Source organism: Gopherus evgoodei, chromosome 8 (assembly GCF_007399415.2).
Source record: "Gopherus evgoodei ecotype Sinaloan lineage chromosome 8, rGopEvg1_v1.p, whole genome shotgun sequence".
NCBI lineage: Eukaryota > Metazoa > Chordata > Testudines > Testudinidae > Gopherus > Gopherus evgoodei.
Window position 1 is genome coordinate 36,702,346 of NC_044329.1, and position 17,108 is coordinate 36,719,453.

Sequence of the window (17,108 nt, forward strand, 5' to 3'; positions counted from 1 at the left end):
CTGATCATTTCAGCCATCTCATCCTCTTGCCCCAATTCCAGGTTGTTCTGTCTGCTCCACTCTGGATCCTTCTGAGTTCATGAAAGTGTGTGGGGAGAGCACAGATTCTGGTCCCTACCTATGGGCCCAGTCCTGCATGATGCTTGAGTATGCGTAACCCACACAGCCTGCCTTCTGGGGCAGGCAGGGCCCACTTCCTAATGTAAGTGTAAGCAGAGTCAGAATGAGCTCTGCCCTGACATCTTGTGGTGAGCTGTGGAAAAGGCCTTCAGAAGCTGATCTCATTTGCATGGGCACACCCATCTGCCTAGCATGATGGGACTGCTTGCCCAAATGGTCATTTTGGCTGCTATGGGATCCCCAGACTCTTTGTTATTGGGGCAGAAGTAATAAAGGGGTTTTATCCTGGTTTGTGAATCAAGGACCGTAGAACTGTACTGGGCATTTTATGATTGAGGGACGCACCCTCAACTGAGCAGCACTTGCTAGGCCAGGGTTCCAAAGCCCAGCAGCTAGAGAAAGACTGGGGACAGGATGTTGTTCCTTGTGGTGAGTGATTTTTTTTGTAGGTCTCAAACACCATTTTGAACTTTGTTCTCTCCCCTGTATAATAACAGAGCTAATTTAGACTCAGCTAAATGTCTTGTTACATGCTGCAGAGCTGAAATCGTTGATACCTAGGTCTAAGTATTAGATCTACTTTGGGCTAGTGGTGATGATGCAAGAAGACTATGCAGGTGTACCAGCAGTGAGGCTCCCCTACTAACAGCTGAAATCACTGAGAGCTGTGTTAAGGGGGGCTGAAGACTTATTGGTGAAATGGCTGGTGGAGAGGTATGGCTAGTGGTGTGGGTGGCTGGTGGAAAGGCATGGTTAGTGAAATGGCTGGTGGAGAGATGTGGCTGGCAGTGAAGACTGGAGCAGAACATCACAGAGAGACATAGCAATTGGCTGTCGAGGGCCTGAGCAGTGGAGCATGAAAGGTGCTTCCATTCCTCTCCCCCCTTCCACCTAGGCTGGGAGGTGAACTTCTGAACTCGGGGGCTGCACTGACCAAGGACAGCCTCTGCGGGAGGGGTGACTTTTGGGTTGCTGGACTTCAGAACCCAAAGGGAAAGGACATGACCCAGTCTACTGGGGGGGGGTCTTCTGGTTCTTGGTTTGCATTTATGTATCCTAGTTGTGGTGTTTTCCCAATTTAATGCTGAGTTGTTTACCTCCTGTTATCAAAGGTATTTTTTGCTACACCAAGATTCTGTGCTTGCAAGAGGGGGAGTATTGCCTCTTAGAGGTGTCCAGGGGTGTGTGTGTAATTTTCCCAGGTCACTGGGTGGGAGCTCAAGCTGGTTTTGCATTGTATTGTTGAAAGGGAACCCCTAGGTACTGAATCCAGCCCTTGTTGCTGTCAACTCTGTCTGGTATAAAGGTTATATAAGCATTGGCAATGGGCTAAAGAAGCAGTGTTAGGACCTGGACCCAGATCGGGTTTGGGCTGTGCTGTGGGTTTAAGGCTAACTCAAGACTGGGGCTTGGGTTCAGATTCAATAGTGCCAAAATCTCATGAGCTGTTTATGTGCCATTGTGACCCTGAATGGCAGAACCCTTGGAAGAGCAGCCATACTCATGAGTTTTTCACTGCATCTAAACTGGAACCAAAAAACAAGGTCCCTTCTGGGTTTGGGTCTGGCCTGGATCCAAAAGTACAGTACCGGGTTCAGCTACGATGGTTCAGATCTAACATTCCCCAGCTTCCAAAGGGGGCCCAATTCCAGATCCTGGCATAAGCCTATCTTTCCTTGCTGTTGCTTGGATGTGTTGGGCACGGAAGGCAGTGGCCACTGGCAATCCCCACTGGTCTCTCTGACACACTGTGCAGTGAAATGTCCATTGTGCAGCACAGCCAGACATTCCTGCTTCTCAAGTGTTCCTTGCTCTCCGGGGGGAAGGAGAAGAAGAGGAGATCATCTCTTTTTATTGCCTTTCAATTCTCTCTTTTCATCACTTTTCCAGTTTCAGACTAAAGATTCTCACATTTCCACCTCTTTCATTGGGTCAGAACTTGTAACGCAGGCAGCAGAGCTAGCTGAATGTATTGTGTTCTCAAGAGCCAATATGCATTTGTGCTGAAGGAGTAGCCAATTTCAATCATAATAATTATTAATAGTTGCACTTATATGGCATCCAAACATTTCAAAGCCTTTTACAAACATTAATTAATCCTTACAGTCCCCCCGATAGTACAACATTATCCCCCATTTGACACATACAGGAACTGAAACTGAGAAATGGAATGAGTTGCTCAAGCAAGTCAGTTAGCAGCAGAAATAGGAATAGAACCCAGGAGTCCTAGCTGCCTGGTTCCTGCACTAACCAATATCCCATCCTCCCCCTTTGGGTGAAGAAATCATTTTTCTTTTTAAATTATTTCAGATGCCTCTACACTTCTGTCTGAACCCCAGTATAGAGAGGTTAGCCAGGGCTCATCATTCTCCAGGGCGGCAGGGAACCACACCGCCTCACTACACTCTGTTTATGTACTGGGGAATTAGCTCAGCCGCGAGAGTCCTCCCCAGGCGGCCCTGGTGGGGGCAGAAATAAGTACAGTTAGGCCGGGGCCCTAGGTCAGGGTGGGGCAACAATGAGTCAGGTGCTCAGGCCCTCCAGCAGGGCTGAGTAACAACAGTAGGCCCAAGCCTCCAAAAGGCCTTGGAGAAGGGGAGACTGCCACCCACAAGTTGGGTGGCAGGGGGGACACAGGCCCTCCCACTCCACTGCGTCCCAGCCCGGGGCCCTAGCAGTGGCAGAAGACCCACTGCTGTGTCAGTGGGGATCCTGGCCACAACACAATGACATGGGTTCTGGCAGTGCTGCAGCCACACTAGGGTCGGTTACCCCTGGGCTACTTCCTACCTCCCCCTCGTGTGTTACCTGGGTTGGGGTGGTGTCCTCCAGGGGGTCCAGCATCATGGGCTCCTCAGGGTAGCTGGCGAGAGGCAGGCCCAGCAACTCCTCCAGGTAGCTGGTGCAGGGCAGGCCTGGCAACTTCTCTGGGTAGCGAGCGCAGGGCAGGTTGGGCCAGTCCTTGCATGGACCGCGGGTCACTGGTGCTTCCCAGTCATGGCCTAGGCCAGAGGCATCTGGCCTCTCTGGCAGCTGCTTTTCCAGTGAGCTCTGAGGTTGAGCCTTTATACTTCGGGGCCACCATCTGACCCTCTGGGGAGTGGGCTCAGAGCTCACTAGCTCTGGCCACTCTGGCATCCAGAGGGGCTCATCTCTCTCCAGGGCGGTGGGGAACCACACTGCCTCACTACGCCCAACAATACTGAAACTTCAGCGATATTTAAGTTCAGTTTGTAGGTCATTGCTTTCAGCTGCATGTCAAGGCTGGACATAAATTGAAACTATTTTATATGCAAATACTGTTTTGTAATCAGCAACAACTTACTTTATTTGCAAGACTGGCATCACTATCTGTTAAAAAAAAAGTAAGGTGCCTTTTTGTAGTGCTGTAGATAGATTAGATAATTTGTCCACTGTGCTATGTTGACCTTCTTTTGTCCTGCCTGGGTAGCAATTCTTAGGCTATTCATAAAGGACACATTTGTGATGGTCTTAAGTGGCAACTAGATGACATGTTTCAGCAGTATTTACATGTAGGGGAAAGAAGTGTTACTCAGGCAGTGAAGGAACTATTTTTAAATAGAGAGAGTCAGCAGGAATAATTTTGCAAGTCTGCACATCTCTGCTGTACTACAAGGTGTTATAAAAATTGCAACTAGCCTGCCTCTTATTCCCACGCCCAGGATTGAATCTGCCTTTTAACTGGGAGGTAACATAACAACAGACACATCTGGGAGGAAGTACCCCATACCTTTGAGGCTGAAATGACATTAACCTGTCATGCTGCGGTGTTTCCAAATACCCCTGTGCCCCGCATGAGTCTGCTAACAGAATGCAATATTTCCCCCACACCAGTGGGTGCTCAGACCCACTTTGGTGCTTCCTCTGATATTCTGCCATCTTCTGAAGCTTCACTCTACTCACCACTGGGACATCTATCCTCAGGCAACGACAGCTGAGCAGAGTCACCTCGCTACTGATGTGCTTCCCACCATGAGAATTCTCCTACCCAACGTCCTCTCTCACCCATGGGTGTGCCAGCCAACTGCGGCATCCCCTTATGGGCATGCCAACTGGCAGCAGTACCCCTGTGCACCAGCAATCTCTGGCTCGCAATGCTGGGACATCTTCCCATGAAAAGCTGCCTTCTGGGCAGGCAATGAATCCAATGCCAACTATGATCACTGTTGTTGTTAGGTGTTATCACTGAATCATAGAACTGGAAGAGACCTCAAAGGGTCATCTATTCCAGTCCCCTGAACTCAAGGCAGGACTAAGTATTATCTAGACCATCCCTGACAGGTGTTTGTCCAACCTGCTCTTAAAAATCCTCTATGATGGAGATTCCACAACCTCCCTAGGCAATTTATTCCAGTGCTTTACTACTCTGACAGTTCGAAAGTTTTTCCTAATGCCCAACCTAAACTGCCCTTGCTGCAATTTAAGACCATTGCTTCTTGTCCTATCCTCAGAGATTATGATGACAATAACAACAAAGAGACCTCGTCCTGGCCCAGGACCCCATTGTGTCAGGTGCTGGACAGGATATGGAGCACAAAGAATGACACACAGTGGGTTCAGTCCACCACCAGCCTAACCGTTGTCAAGTTTGTTGTAGGCCTCATGGCAAAGGAGAGTTTTAACGAGTTTTAATCTAAGAGGGAAAACATGGCAGCTGCATTTCTGGTACTACCAGGCCATTCTCTGAATGATTGCAGCCTTAGTGCCAGGCATAGGTATGAAGCTAGAGCATGGAACAGCCCTCATTGACAATACCCACTGCTGTGGGTGGTGATTAGCTGGGCACCTTCCAAACACCAGTCTGTTTTCTGTCTGTGTGGTGTGACAGGGGCTATGGTGATATGGTTGGGGCTGCCAGAGTTTTAGACAGAGTGGTATGCCCATGTCAATAGCCACTAAGTCCTGCTCAGTGCTGTGACGGCCTGTGAGATCTTGTTTGTGAGCCATTAGCCTGATGGCCCTGCCAAAGGCTTCAAAGGAGCAGTATCTGCCCCACTCTGACCTGTAACAGACATCTCCCACAGTCCAATGGGCACCAGAGCAGGTTTTCAGGAGGGCTGAATCTGGGAACCTCTGGATTTAAAAGCATGAAGCTCAACTGCCTGTGAAAGCGCCATTAGCTCAAAGGCTGTAGAAGACTCAGAAATCTTTATATATGGTCCAACCACTAGAGGAAGACAAAGCCACAGCATGAGCATGGGGACAAGTGCATTTGAACTGGGCATACTGACTATTGACTCACAGGCACTGGCTCTGCACTTTTCTGGGAGGGTTATGTAGGAAACAGGCTACGCATGTGCCTTCTTGTGTCTCCTGCTGCTCAGTGAGAAGGGGCTGATTTTTTGGGACTGTGGCTGTGTTTGGATCATACGATTGCTTTCCTCTGTTGCATAGGCTATACGCACAAAGAGTTCTGACATGTGCCACCTCCCCTGGCTTCTATTTTAAGGCAAGGGCATGAGTTTTCCAAGTTTTCAGCCCACTCCAGCCATCACCTCCAAGAAGTGACACCCACCCAGCTGCAGCCCAGGAGTCTGAATGCGTGTTTGTCTCATTCCTCTGCACTTTGAAACTGTCATTAGACAGTAACATCGTTAATGGTGACAATTTCAGACACTCACGATTTTCTGTTTCTCCTCCTTTGTAGATAATACTGAGCCTGAGTTAACCAACGGCAAGCCCTGTGAGAACAAGCTGAACATGAATGAAAACATTCACTGTCCATTATCTTCTGCGGAGTATAATGAGCCACATACCTCGGGAATGCAGCTAGCCATGTTAGCCTGTAATAATGGGAGTGAACAGCCAGCAGAGCCCACAAATCCCTCCAATGAAAAAGCCAGCCTCCTGAATAGCGCTGAGCCATTCAGAGCAAAGGAACGCAGAAGCCCAGGCAATGACAGCACTGGCCATGAGGCCGAACATCTGGAAATGGCACCAGACCAATGGAAGCAGAGCGAAATGCAGAGAAACAGGGTACAGCAAACGCAATCAGAGAGTGACAGCAGCAGTGTCAACGGTCTGGTGCTGACGAACGGTTTGCATACAGAGTTTGAGCCGAGGAAGGAGAGGAACTTTGATGTCAAGAAGGTAACAGAGACACAGGGCAGCACAGCACCAAGGAGAAGTGACGATGACTTGGAGGAGAGGGACTCGCCTAGCAAGGAGCTGTATAGCAAGCTGCTCAGTGGTGTGCATTTGCAGACCTTCCTGGACTCTCCAGAGGTGCTAAGTGCTGGGGACTCAGAGGAACAGCTAAGGTAACTGGGATTCTCTCTCAATTTGTTTCACTGCTTGGATTAATGTGCATCATATTTCCCCCACTTAAATCTGGGGGGGGAACCATCAGGTCCCTCATGGTTGACTTTGGCCCCAAATATACCCTCCTTTACTGTCTTCTGTTGTATCATATCCTTTTGCAAAGCTCTTGTCAAATAGTCACCCAGAATCAATGGGATTTGCTGAAGGAACTGCTACCCCTTGCACTCCCCTGTGGAATGAGTTGGGGAGCGCTATGTGAGGGGATCTGCATGGGATTTTCTGCGTCCCTCCCTTTGGTATTTCCATGGGCACTAGTGGTCGAAGCCCTAAGCGGCACAGAGTCATTGTCCTACGTGATTCTTGCACCACAGTACATGTGGGATCACAGCAGCAGAAAGAGGCCAGCAAGCTGCAGGGAGTCCAAAGAAGAGCAGTGAGAGTGGTTAGAGAGGTGCCTGGTCTGATGTGAGAGGAGAGAGTACAAAGATCTGCAATGATTCTGGATTGGGATGTGAGAACAGTTTTACAAGGGTGCAGGTACCAAGCAAGGAGGCAGACCATTCAGGATGGTCCTAGCAGATAGCGAGGAGTCAGGGGTCACAGTGACGAAACGAACGTGTGTGAATATTAGGGAAAGTTTCCTAATGTGAGATCAATGATCTTGTGGAGCAATCTTCTTAGAAAAGAGGTGGCCCCATTGCTTAACTTATGCAGAACAAGCATGGACAAAAGCAAATGGTGTTTGGCTGATGTTTGTTTGAGTCCCAAGTAGCTACTCAGTTCCCTAAGAATTAGTTTTAATTCATGTCAATGTCTGGGGCGTGGTTGTCCTCCTTGATGCCTTCTGTTGGGTGGTAGTTTAGCAATGGGGAGGGCGGGCTGGACGCTTTGCAAGCAGGAGAGCAGCAAATTATGCTGCCCACCAGGACCCACAACCTGAGACTGGGAGAAATTCCACATCATTCATTGAAACGGCTCTTCAGAGGTCTGGCCAAGAGCTAATGGCGATAGTGGTGACTCTCTGAGAGATTCTGCCCGGACCAAAGCCAGAAGCAGTAGCAACATGGCTTCAGTGAACATACAGGACACCAATTAAAAATATAATAAAAGAACTGGTGTACAGTGACGCATGCTAATATCAATGGAATCATTAATATATTGCGCAAGCTCCGAACTAACAGAGGAAAAAAGCCTTCTCTCAGATCACCTGCAGAACAGTGCTCCGCTGAAGAATTAGGCCTCAAGAAAGATGTAAAGGTGGTCCACCGTTGGAGGAGGAATGATTTTAAGGTGCTGGGCATGCTAAAGGTGTGAAGTTGTGAAATGGCAGACCAACGGTTTGGAGAGAATACAATCAGACTGTGTTCTGTATTCCAAGTACTTGCTTTGCTATTTATGTATTTACTTAGGTTTATTTATAATCTGCTTTAAATTCTAAGCCCAGTACATAGGGAAAAACACACCCCAGAAACAACTGCAAAATGCTTACATAACTGCCGCACTATAACTGACAGCCCTGCCCGGAAACATCTCTTGGTTACCAGGAGGGAACCAGATTCTTTCCCTCTGTTCCAGCTGCCTTGTGCTGCTCAACAGTCTGTTGGGTCACAGTTATGAAAGCATCATAGTTAGGGGAGGTTGAAGCATCTGGGGTGGGGGCAAATTCATCACTGGTGTAAGCAGGAGCAACTCCACTAAAATCCACAGAGATCCATCTGCTTACACTAGGGCTGAATTTGGCCCAATATGTCATAACCAATGTGTCTTCATTCATTAACTGCAAAGCTGGCCGTCCCCTGCTATATTCTGGCCTTGAATAGCCTGTGTGACTCATTAGATGAGACCAAATTCAGAGCTGTGGGGAGTAGGAGAGGTTCTGTGGAAGTCAGTGGAATTTAACCAACTCTGAATTTGGTCTATTCTTTTACTTATCGTAAGTGAATGTTCTTTGCTATCCCCCATTTTGTGCAGTGGATGCCTGTCACAGAGCATCTAAACCCTGTTTAATATATCCTAATTAGTAGTTAAGAACAAATATAACTTAGATAATATTTTTACTTTAAGGTCCAAAAGACACAGACAAGGTTTTCATCTTGAGGCTAAAAGACCTTGTTAACTGATAATTCACTTATAATTATGAATTCATTTGTATAACATGTTTCATCCAGAGATCTCAAAGGACTTTACAAAGGTGGGTCAGTCCCATTAAACCATTTTACAGATAGGGAAACTGAGTTGCCTGAGGTCACCTAGTAAGTCAGTGTCAGAGCTGGGAAAAGAGCTCTGGGCTCCATAGACCTGGTCCCATGCCCGACCTCTGTATGCGTTAGCAACATCTTCACATGAAACAAGGAAACAGCAACTACTTTGGATGTGTCTGCTGTCATTTCCATACATTAGCATATATTTGCACTCTCCCATTTACATACATTTCTACTCTGATTTATGCAAATTCCCCTACACAACATTCAGCAAAGCCTTCATTTTCCCAAGTCTCACTAAAGTTTTCACTGTGTGTTTTATCCCCAAGCCCAGTTCTCTGCCATCAGCTGCTCGGGCCTGGGTGGAGCCTTGATAGTAAATAAAATTCTCCTGGGAGCCAGGTTGGTAGGGTGGAGGGCAGACTGGTCTGGCAATGTGGATCTGACTGCAGGAGCAGAGCCCAAGGCTGGTATGTAGGGTAGTAAGATGGTCCAGGGCTTAAGGTCCCTGCTCTACAACAGGCTTCCTGTGTGACCTGGGGCAAGTCACTTGGCACCTCACTCCCAGTGATTTCAGTGCAAGTTAGGAACCTATGTGCCCTTGAGAATCTGGGCCGTAGCTCCTCTGTTGCCTTAGTTCCCCTTAATGCCCTTCTTTCCCTCACAGGGATGGTGTGAGGAGAACTACATAACACATCACAAGGTGCTCAGACAATGCAGTAACAGGGCCAGATAAGTATGTTGGACCAACAGTACCATTATATATCTCCAGTAACACTGTGCTGCTTTCAGCTCCAGCCTGATGCTTTTCAGCTGCTTATAGTAACGACTCTCTCCGCTGCCTGTAGTGTTCTTACAGCCAGTCACCTTATATGTTCTTCTTCTTATCTATAACACGGCAGTGCCGAGGGGCCCCAGAGATGATCCCAGCCACACTAAGCTCCATGCTGTACACACACGCATGCACTGTCACATGATGACTGGCCCCTTTAAGACCAGCCTCTGGGCCCACTCACTTGCCTCCTAACTGGGCTGATGAGAAGGCAGCTGGCCCATGTAAAGAGGAAAGACTGCATGGGAGGAGGAGTGAGGCAGGGGCAGGTAAGAGCAGCCTGAGAGCAGAGGTGCAAGGAAGGTCCTCCAGGAGCTGCTGCTGGTGACTTCATTTGGGAGGGCTGGGGAGCCCTGCTGCATTATGGGATGGTTTGTGCAGTGGACCTTAGGAATGAGGGGAAGAGCCAGTGTGGGCAGTGTAAACTGGGCCCAGAGGTAGGGATTGGCTTGGGGGGCAGGTGGGTTGATCCCAGGAGCAGAGGTAGGACTAACACAGGAGGAGGCCTGGAGGAGTGAGACACTGCAGGGAATCCTCTCACAGGAGATCTGAGTTGGGGGCACAGGAGAAGACTCGAGGGAGACGAGTGGGCCTAGGAGTCTTGGGTGGATGGCCTGGAGAGTGGGACCCTGGGGCAGAGGGGTTAATGACTCTCTGGTGGGTAGGGTGACCAGATTTTATAGGGACAGTCCCAATATTTGGGGCTTTGTCTTACATAGATGCCTATTAGCCCCGCACCCTTGTCCCATTTTTTCATAGTTGCCATCTGGTCACCCTTCTGGTGGATGACCTGGAAATGGTAACCTTTGAATGAGATTGAAGAGCTGCTGCATTGTAATTTTGGGGTTTTGGGAAGAACTGATTTCCTTATGAGGGATCTGTAGACTGTGCCAGTGTTGCTGCATAAACGGTTTGAGAGATGCTAATCCTTTGCATGGGCAGATGAAGGGGAAACTGAGATGGGCTGCACCTGTATTGCTGAAATTGGCTGCAGGAGGATGCCTGTGACAAGGGTTTGCCCTGAAACACTCACATAGTGAAAGACAGTGCCTGCCTCAAATAGCTTACAGTCTAAAGACACAGGGTGGGTGAGGAAACCAACACAGAGAGGCAAAATGACTCGCCCAAGATCATACAACAGGGCCATACAGCCCAGGTCTCCTCCTGACTCCCAGACCAGTGCTTTATCCACTAGATCACACTGTCTTCCCCTTTGCACAGGCAGAGCGGTTCAGCTATATAGCATACTGGCAGTATCTCTCTGCATCCCCCCTCCCAGCACATCTCCAGTAGGCAGTGCAGAATTTGGTCCTTTAGGGAACCTGTAAGCGAGTTCCCTTTACCGCTGAGATCAAATCATTTTTCTTATAGGTCGTCTGAGTGATTTGAGTTCATGGAACTATTTTCATTTAATTAGGACTTCAAAACAGCAGGGGAATCTTTAATTTAAAAGTTCAGCAAACTTTTTTCAAAGAGGGTGCCTCATGTCAGATGCTTAGACAACTATTGTGGCCCCTAAATTTGAAAATTGGCCTCTGCCAATACATTTCTTCCACAGAAGATGAATGGCCAGATAGTGCTCCAATTCCATTCACTAAAACTTTAACACGACTCTTCAGGAAACTGCTGCCTTCAGTGCAGAACATTAAAGGCCTAATTTCACTCATGTTCTTTCCAGACACAGGACTCAGTACTGCCAATACAGCAAATGCGGTTCTACGTTATTATGACTAATTAACCAGCAAGAAAAGAAATGTAAACAACTTTATACATAAAAATCCAGCTCAGTTCAGTTGCATAAATAACCATTGCGTGTGTCGCCATAAGCATTAATGATGGAAAGAATGATTGGAAAAGGCAGCCTAGGCAATTTGAGATATCATTACTCCAGTATAGTTACAAAGACTTATGAGTGTAATGCATGTAAATATATGGATCCTAGCTTGTGTATAAAGCAAACTCTTTCCATGTTATTTAATGTCTTAGTACTGAACTTTCTCAGTGGGCAGACCACTCCAACACACAAGATCAAGTTCAGTCAGATTCAGGTTCTGACCTTATCTGAAATCTCAGGGCTTGTCTACATGGCACAATAGTGCACAACAGTGGGATATGAATTCTAATGCACATCAATGATTCACCCACTAACTGGCCTGGGTAGACCTTGCTGGTGCACACTAAAAGTGCATGCTAACAAGGTACTGTTTGGAATGGGACTATGTTAATGTGCACTAGGGAACTTTTAGTGTGTGCTAACAGTGTCTATGCAGGTCAGTTAGTGCGTGACAAGTTGGTGCACATTAGAATTCACACCCCACTGATGCACACTGTTGCACCATGTAGACAAACCCAAAGCTGAGTGTTGGTTAAGTCAGGTCCAGGACGTGTCTATGGGCCCGAGTGTTAGAGAGTCTCTTTCTAATCTCTTGAAAACTCTTTCCTGTTGGTGAGGGATGAAAATCTTTTGACTTTGACTATGATGGTCTCGTTTCATCTCTGAGGAAAGGCGTCACCTCGCTTCGTTTCCTTCTTGGGCACTGGCCTTGACTGGTTGCAGGCTGCCTCCCCAGGAGTCAGTGCCCGCCTTCCTTCTCTGCACTTGGGTTGCAGACACTTACATTCAGGGTGGCTTCCCCTACGTACAAAAGATAGTCACTGCCTGTTCTTTGTGTCACTCAGCCTTAGCGGTATGGATCTTGGGAGCCAACAGTGCAATTTCTGATTGCACTATCTCTTACCATTCACACGGGTTTGCTCTTCGGAGAGCTCAAAGGCTGTCAACAACAAAGGTAAAAGGTCTGGAAGGTAGACATGGATAGGCCTAAAGGAATGAATGAATAAAAGAATGGATAAAAGAAGTCAGTATGGGGGAAGCTGGCACTGCTTTGTAGACAGAGGGCTCCAGCACAACCAACGGGACCATCTGTCCTGAGAACTAAAATTCTCTCTCACCCCCAAACAAGTGTGCTGACTTTCTGGGAGGGTGCAGTAAGGAGGCAAGGGCCCAGAGCTTCTCATTAGTCAGTACAAACAGGACACAAAGTAACAAATGGGTTTCAGCTGCAGGAGGGGAAATCTAAGTTAGCTGTGATGGTAATTGTTCAAACAATTTAGCAAAGGAAGAGGCTGCCACGGCAGGCTGGGGAATCTCCGTTGCTGGTGGTGATTAGAGAAATGAGGTCAGGTGGATGGCCTCTCCGAGGTTCCTCCTATTTTGCAGGAAGGAAGGGATCACTCTGGTCAGGAACTCATTTCCGTGTGATGGAACTTGCCCTGCAGGGCAGAGTGAGGGGTGACACAAAGTAGTTTGACAAGAGTGAAATTCAGCAAAACTCACAAATCTGGTGATATTGTTGGTGTTTCTCTTAAAGCCTAAGCACCTGGAGTCAGGTGAGACTCTCAGCTTTGTTTAAAAATTAAAGTTTCGAGCCCTTGAGGGTGTGGAGACAAGCTTGAAAATGTGAGCCCTGACAGCTCAAAAGCTAGAGGATCACTTAAAAGAACCCAAGAGTTATTTATTAAATCTCATGACTTTGGAGTAGCCTTATGACATTTGAATGCTTGGGGTTGGCAATGCCAGGTTTGTCCTCACTTGCTGTCCTTCACGCTTCCCTTCTCCAGCGTATCAGGCACATACTTCCTGTCCTCACCTTTTGGGCCTCACACCAGAGAGCCCTTCCCTAACTATCCAGTCTAACTGCTTATCACAATGCCAGCCCCGCCTTCTGCCTCCCAACAATGCCAGCTTTGATCACCTGCTTGTCTGCTTGCCCTGTAAGCACTGTCACACTTCCTCCTGTGCTATGAAGAACTCCCTGTTAGAGCCCAGAAAGCTGTCACTGGGTCTGTGTCTGAATCCCTTCGTAAAACCTACATCTGCCAGGATGCTTAATGAATCATAGGCTGGCAGCTCATATCACTGATGACACACATCTGTCTCTGCTAGAACCTTGATCCCTTCCCACTCCCACCTGCCTGTCTAGTCACCGGTCACCTCTTGTTTGTATCTCGGTCACCTCTTGTCTGTATCTTAATATACTGCAAGCTCTCTGGGGCAGGGAGTGGCATTGAGATGTTGGTATGTGAAATGCCCAGTGCTTTGCAGCTCTGATCCCTGGCTGGGATCCTTAGGTGTTAGGGCAATTCTAGTGATAATAATGAAGCCCTGTAAAGCATTGGCCATCCACCTATCTGCCCAGTAACGCTGTGCAGGGAATCAGTCCCATGCTCACTGAGAACGATAAAGGGTCAGTGAGTGAGTTAGAGGGCGGGGCCCCTCAGCATGTCACCGCACAGCATCACCTCTTTGATTTGCTATGCTGAAGAAGGCAGTGGCCATGCAATAGTAAAAATAGCTGTGGTGAAAAAAGCCCAGTAGAGCAATTAGCTGCAGCAGGATGTGCGTTCACCCTGTGTCCAGCCGAGATCTTCCAAGACACCTCAAACTTGCCTGATATTCTGAAATTGCTGAGCACCCACCCACCCTCTGGCACTGGTAAGGGGTCCCAAGCTGGGCACCTGCCACAACCCTCGGTTTCCTGTCACCCAGACTTGGGTAACTGCTGCCATTGCAGAATTTCACTCTTGTTCCAAGGACCCAGTGAGCAGAGGCTCACAGCTCAGCATGGGAGATGCACTTCAAAGGCCACTACAGGAAACCCAGTCACCACAGTCATGATGGATCCCCCCACTTTTGTAGGCCTTGTGGTGCCACTGCCCTAGCTCCCCTTATGCCTCCCAGCAGGTCCCTAGTGCCATGTTCCAGCACTTCTTCTCTTAGGACTCCACAGCTGTGTAGAATAATACCGAAGCCTTGGCCAGGGTCTGCTCCTCAGAACTATTGCCCTGAATTGCAGATTGCATCAGCCACCCAAGCAGGGCCACCAGGGAGTGACTTACTACTGCCAGGGGCCTTGTCTCAGGTATTTAAAGTGAAGTCATTAGCCTCTTCCCCCCAGCCTCCAGGAAGCCCCCTCTCCTCTTCCAGTATTAGCTGGGAGCCACATGGCCACTTTCAAACACACCCTTTCTAGCAGGAGCCCAGTGTTAGGTTTTGTCAATAGAAACTGAATTCAGAGATGGTGTCAGCACTGGAAATCATGTGGCTGTTGGCCCACAAAACTGCTGCTGAAAGGGCCACCCTCTCTTCCTTGCCCCCTGGTCAGGGCTGCCCAGAGTATTCAGGGGGCCTGGGGTCTTCAGCGGCAGGGGACCCCCGCTGCCAAATTGCCGCCGAAGACCCAGCACTTCACCGGCAGGTCCCGGGGCAGAAGGACCGCCCGCCGCGGGTCTTCGGGGCACTTCGGCTGCGGGTCCCAGAGTGGAAGCCCCCTCCCCCCCCCCGTGGCTGAATTGCCGCCAAAGACCCGGAGCGGAAGAGGCTCCGGGGGCCTGGGCCCCGCAAGAGGTTTCTGGGGCCCCCAGAGCAAGTGAAGGACCCTGCTCCAGGGGCCCCGAAAAACTCTTGTGGGGGCCCCCGTGGGGCCCAGGGCTGGGGCAAATTGCTGCCCCAGGACCACGGTCTCCCTCTTCCTTTTGATTCTCCCCTGCTTAGGAAGATGAATCTGCTGACCTAACACCTCTCCCGTTGTAGCCTTGTTTTGACCCATGTTTTCCTTCAGAAGGAGCCTTAGTTTCCCTTTGAAGCACCACATCAATGGGACACCACCGCCTCCACTCCCAGCCTGTTTGAAGGGTCCAGGTCAGCTGGGCAGGTTTGCGTGGAAGATTTAAACCAGGAAGTTGATTGGGAGCTGAGTTAGGGCCCTGATTCGGTTTCTTCAGATGAAACACTTATGACAGTGGGAGGGGAATGCATCCCGTGGACGAAGGGAAAGAAGGGGTGGAGAGATGACAGAACAGAAGCAGAAGAGGGGAAGTGAGAGGGAAGGCTAGGGTGAAACAACAGCCTTTGGCTTTCTTTGCAGCCAAACCCTTTGATGTTTAAAATGAGGCATGCTGGTTTATGTTAAGCGGGGTAAAATGGAAGAGAGGGGGAAGAGAGTAAAAACATTTGCCCCTATTTCCTTGAAAAAATAAAAGAAAGATCACCTGCAAAGGGTTTTAAAAACATTGGGTTTATGTCCTTATTTTTGCTGTTTTATAATGGAGAAAGAGGCCTGGGAGTAGTCTTTTTAAGAGTGTATGTGACCCTGTTCACTGTAGAAGTTGCGGGTATAGCACATCTGATCATCCCTGGTTTTGCAGCAGGACGTCTCAGAGGGCCTTAGGATATTTATTGTGGCCTCTCCCTCCTTCAAGGGAAAGGTGAAGGTGTTGGATCTTTAATGAAGACATCCATTCTGCACAACATTAATTAGTCATTGATGTTAAATCGCAGGCTAAACGACTCCAAGGGTGGAATGCTGTAGTGAGCCGCTCAGGGGTGCAATCCAGAACTCACAACCTGGGGAGAGGGTGCAAAGGTGCCATTAAGTCAACTTCGTGCATTGAAGGCTAAGGAAGCCAGGTCCCTCTGTCCCCACTGGGCACACTCAACCTGGAGACAGGGTATAAAGGGAAGCAGCCTTGTTTAGTTGGACCAGATCACAGAGGAGGCAGGATGCATAATGTGAGCTCCACGGAGCTGTGGGAGCCCCAATTCACAGAGGCCAGGCATGCTGAACCGCAGGCAGACACCGGATGGATAGCAGAGACCTGGGAAGGGACTGAATTGCTACAAACCTCACCAGCAGACAACCCCATGGACTGATGTACTAGGAGACTGGGTAGGAAGTGTCCTAGGGGAAATAGACGCTAGTCCAGTCTTAGGACAGAAGAATCTGTTGGCGTGTTTCGGGTGGATCCCCGCTGACCCCGTGGCAGAACACTCTGCCACTGTTAGGGCCCTGAGCTAGGTAGGTCTGGGTCCCCCTATCCCATGCTGCCAGCCCCTACCGGGGTGGCAGCTCCCCCACCTTAGGCCTAGAGGTTGCAGTTGTCTACCTTTCATCAGAGTCAGAATACTAAACTATTGAGCACAACAAACTGTGTGTTTGCTGCTCTGCCCTGCTTAAGGGCCTGAGTCCCTGGATGGTGGTCCAATCTGCCCTAACTGCTAAGCCATGCTGCCCTGAGAGCAAGGACAGCCCCAAAATACTCTGACTACTGCCCTGGGAGCAAGGATAACCCAAAGGACTCTGATCGCTAGGTCACACTCTCCCATTTTGTGGATTAGACTGTCAGAGAGACAGTGGGGCATAAGCTCCCTGCTGATCTTGATGGGATGCATATACCCTGTGATACCTCCCTTAATTTAAGACAATTATTTCTTGACCAATTCTCCATCTCTGATCAATGCCAATGCAAGGGAGAGGGTGTTTTCCCTGTATCTCTCTGAGCTCCCCATGCTGTGGACAGCTGAGCCCATAGACAATTGGGGATGCAATTCTATCAGACTTCCAAGCCACAGTCCTCTTTGCAGTGTCTTCTCTAACCAGCAGCATACCCTTGGCAGAGTAGTTTCCAACATCCTGCTCTTGATCACAGCTGCAGATGCTGCCAGGCAATGCAAAAAATTAGCAGGCCCTTGCACTGCAGCAGCTTTGCACTGGACTGCTAGTGCAGCATGGCCCTAAATCTGGCATAGCCAGCAGTAGAGGGTCATCCTAATGGAGGAGGACTGTCCCATGGCATGAAACTGGCACCCTGGCTCCACAGCTTCCCCTCCTTGC

The 17,108-nt window shown here is 49.0% G+C and overlaps 1 protein-coding gene across 4 annotated transcripts in view; it reads left to right on the forward strand.

The window, feature by feature from the left end:
• The window catches only part of PSD2 (pleckstrin and Sec7 domain containing 2), a 153,045-nt gene that overhangs the window by 46,041 nt on the left and 89,896 nt on the right, over positions 1-17,108 (forward strand). For 3 of the 4 annotated variants that reach the window (XM_030573800.1, XM_030573801.1, XM_030573799.1), the window contains one exon: positions 5,789-6,401. The exons of the other annotated variant lie outside the window; for it this stretch is intronic. In XM_030573800.1, coding sequence (XP_030429660.1) covers positions 5,842-6,401 — 560 coding nt within the window. In that variant the 5' untranslated portion in view covers positions 5,789-5,841. The remainder of the gene's footprint in view (positions 1-5,788; positions 6,402-17,108) is intronic. 4 annotated transcript variants of the gene reach the window in all.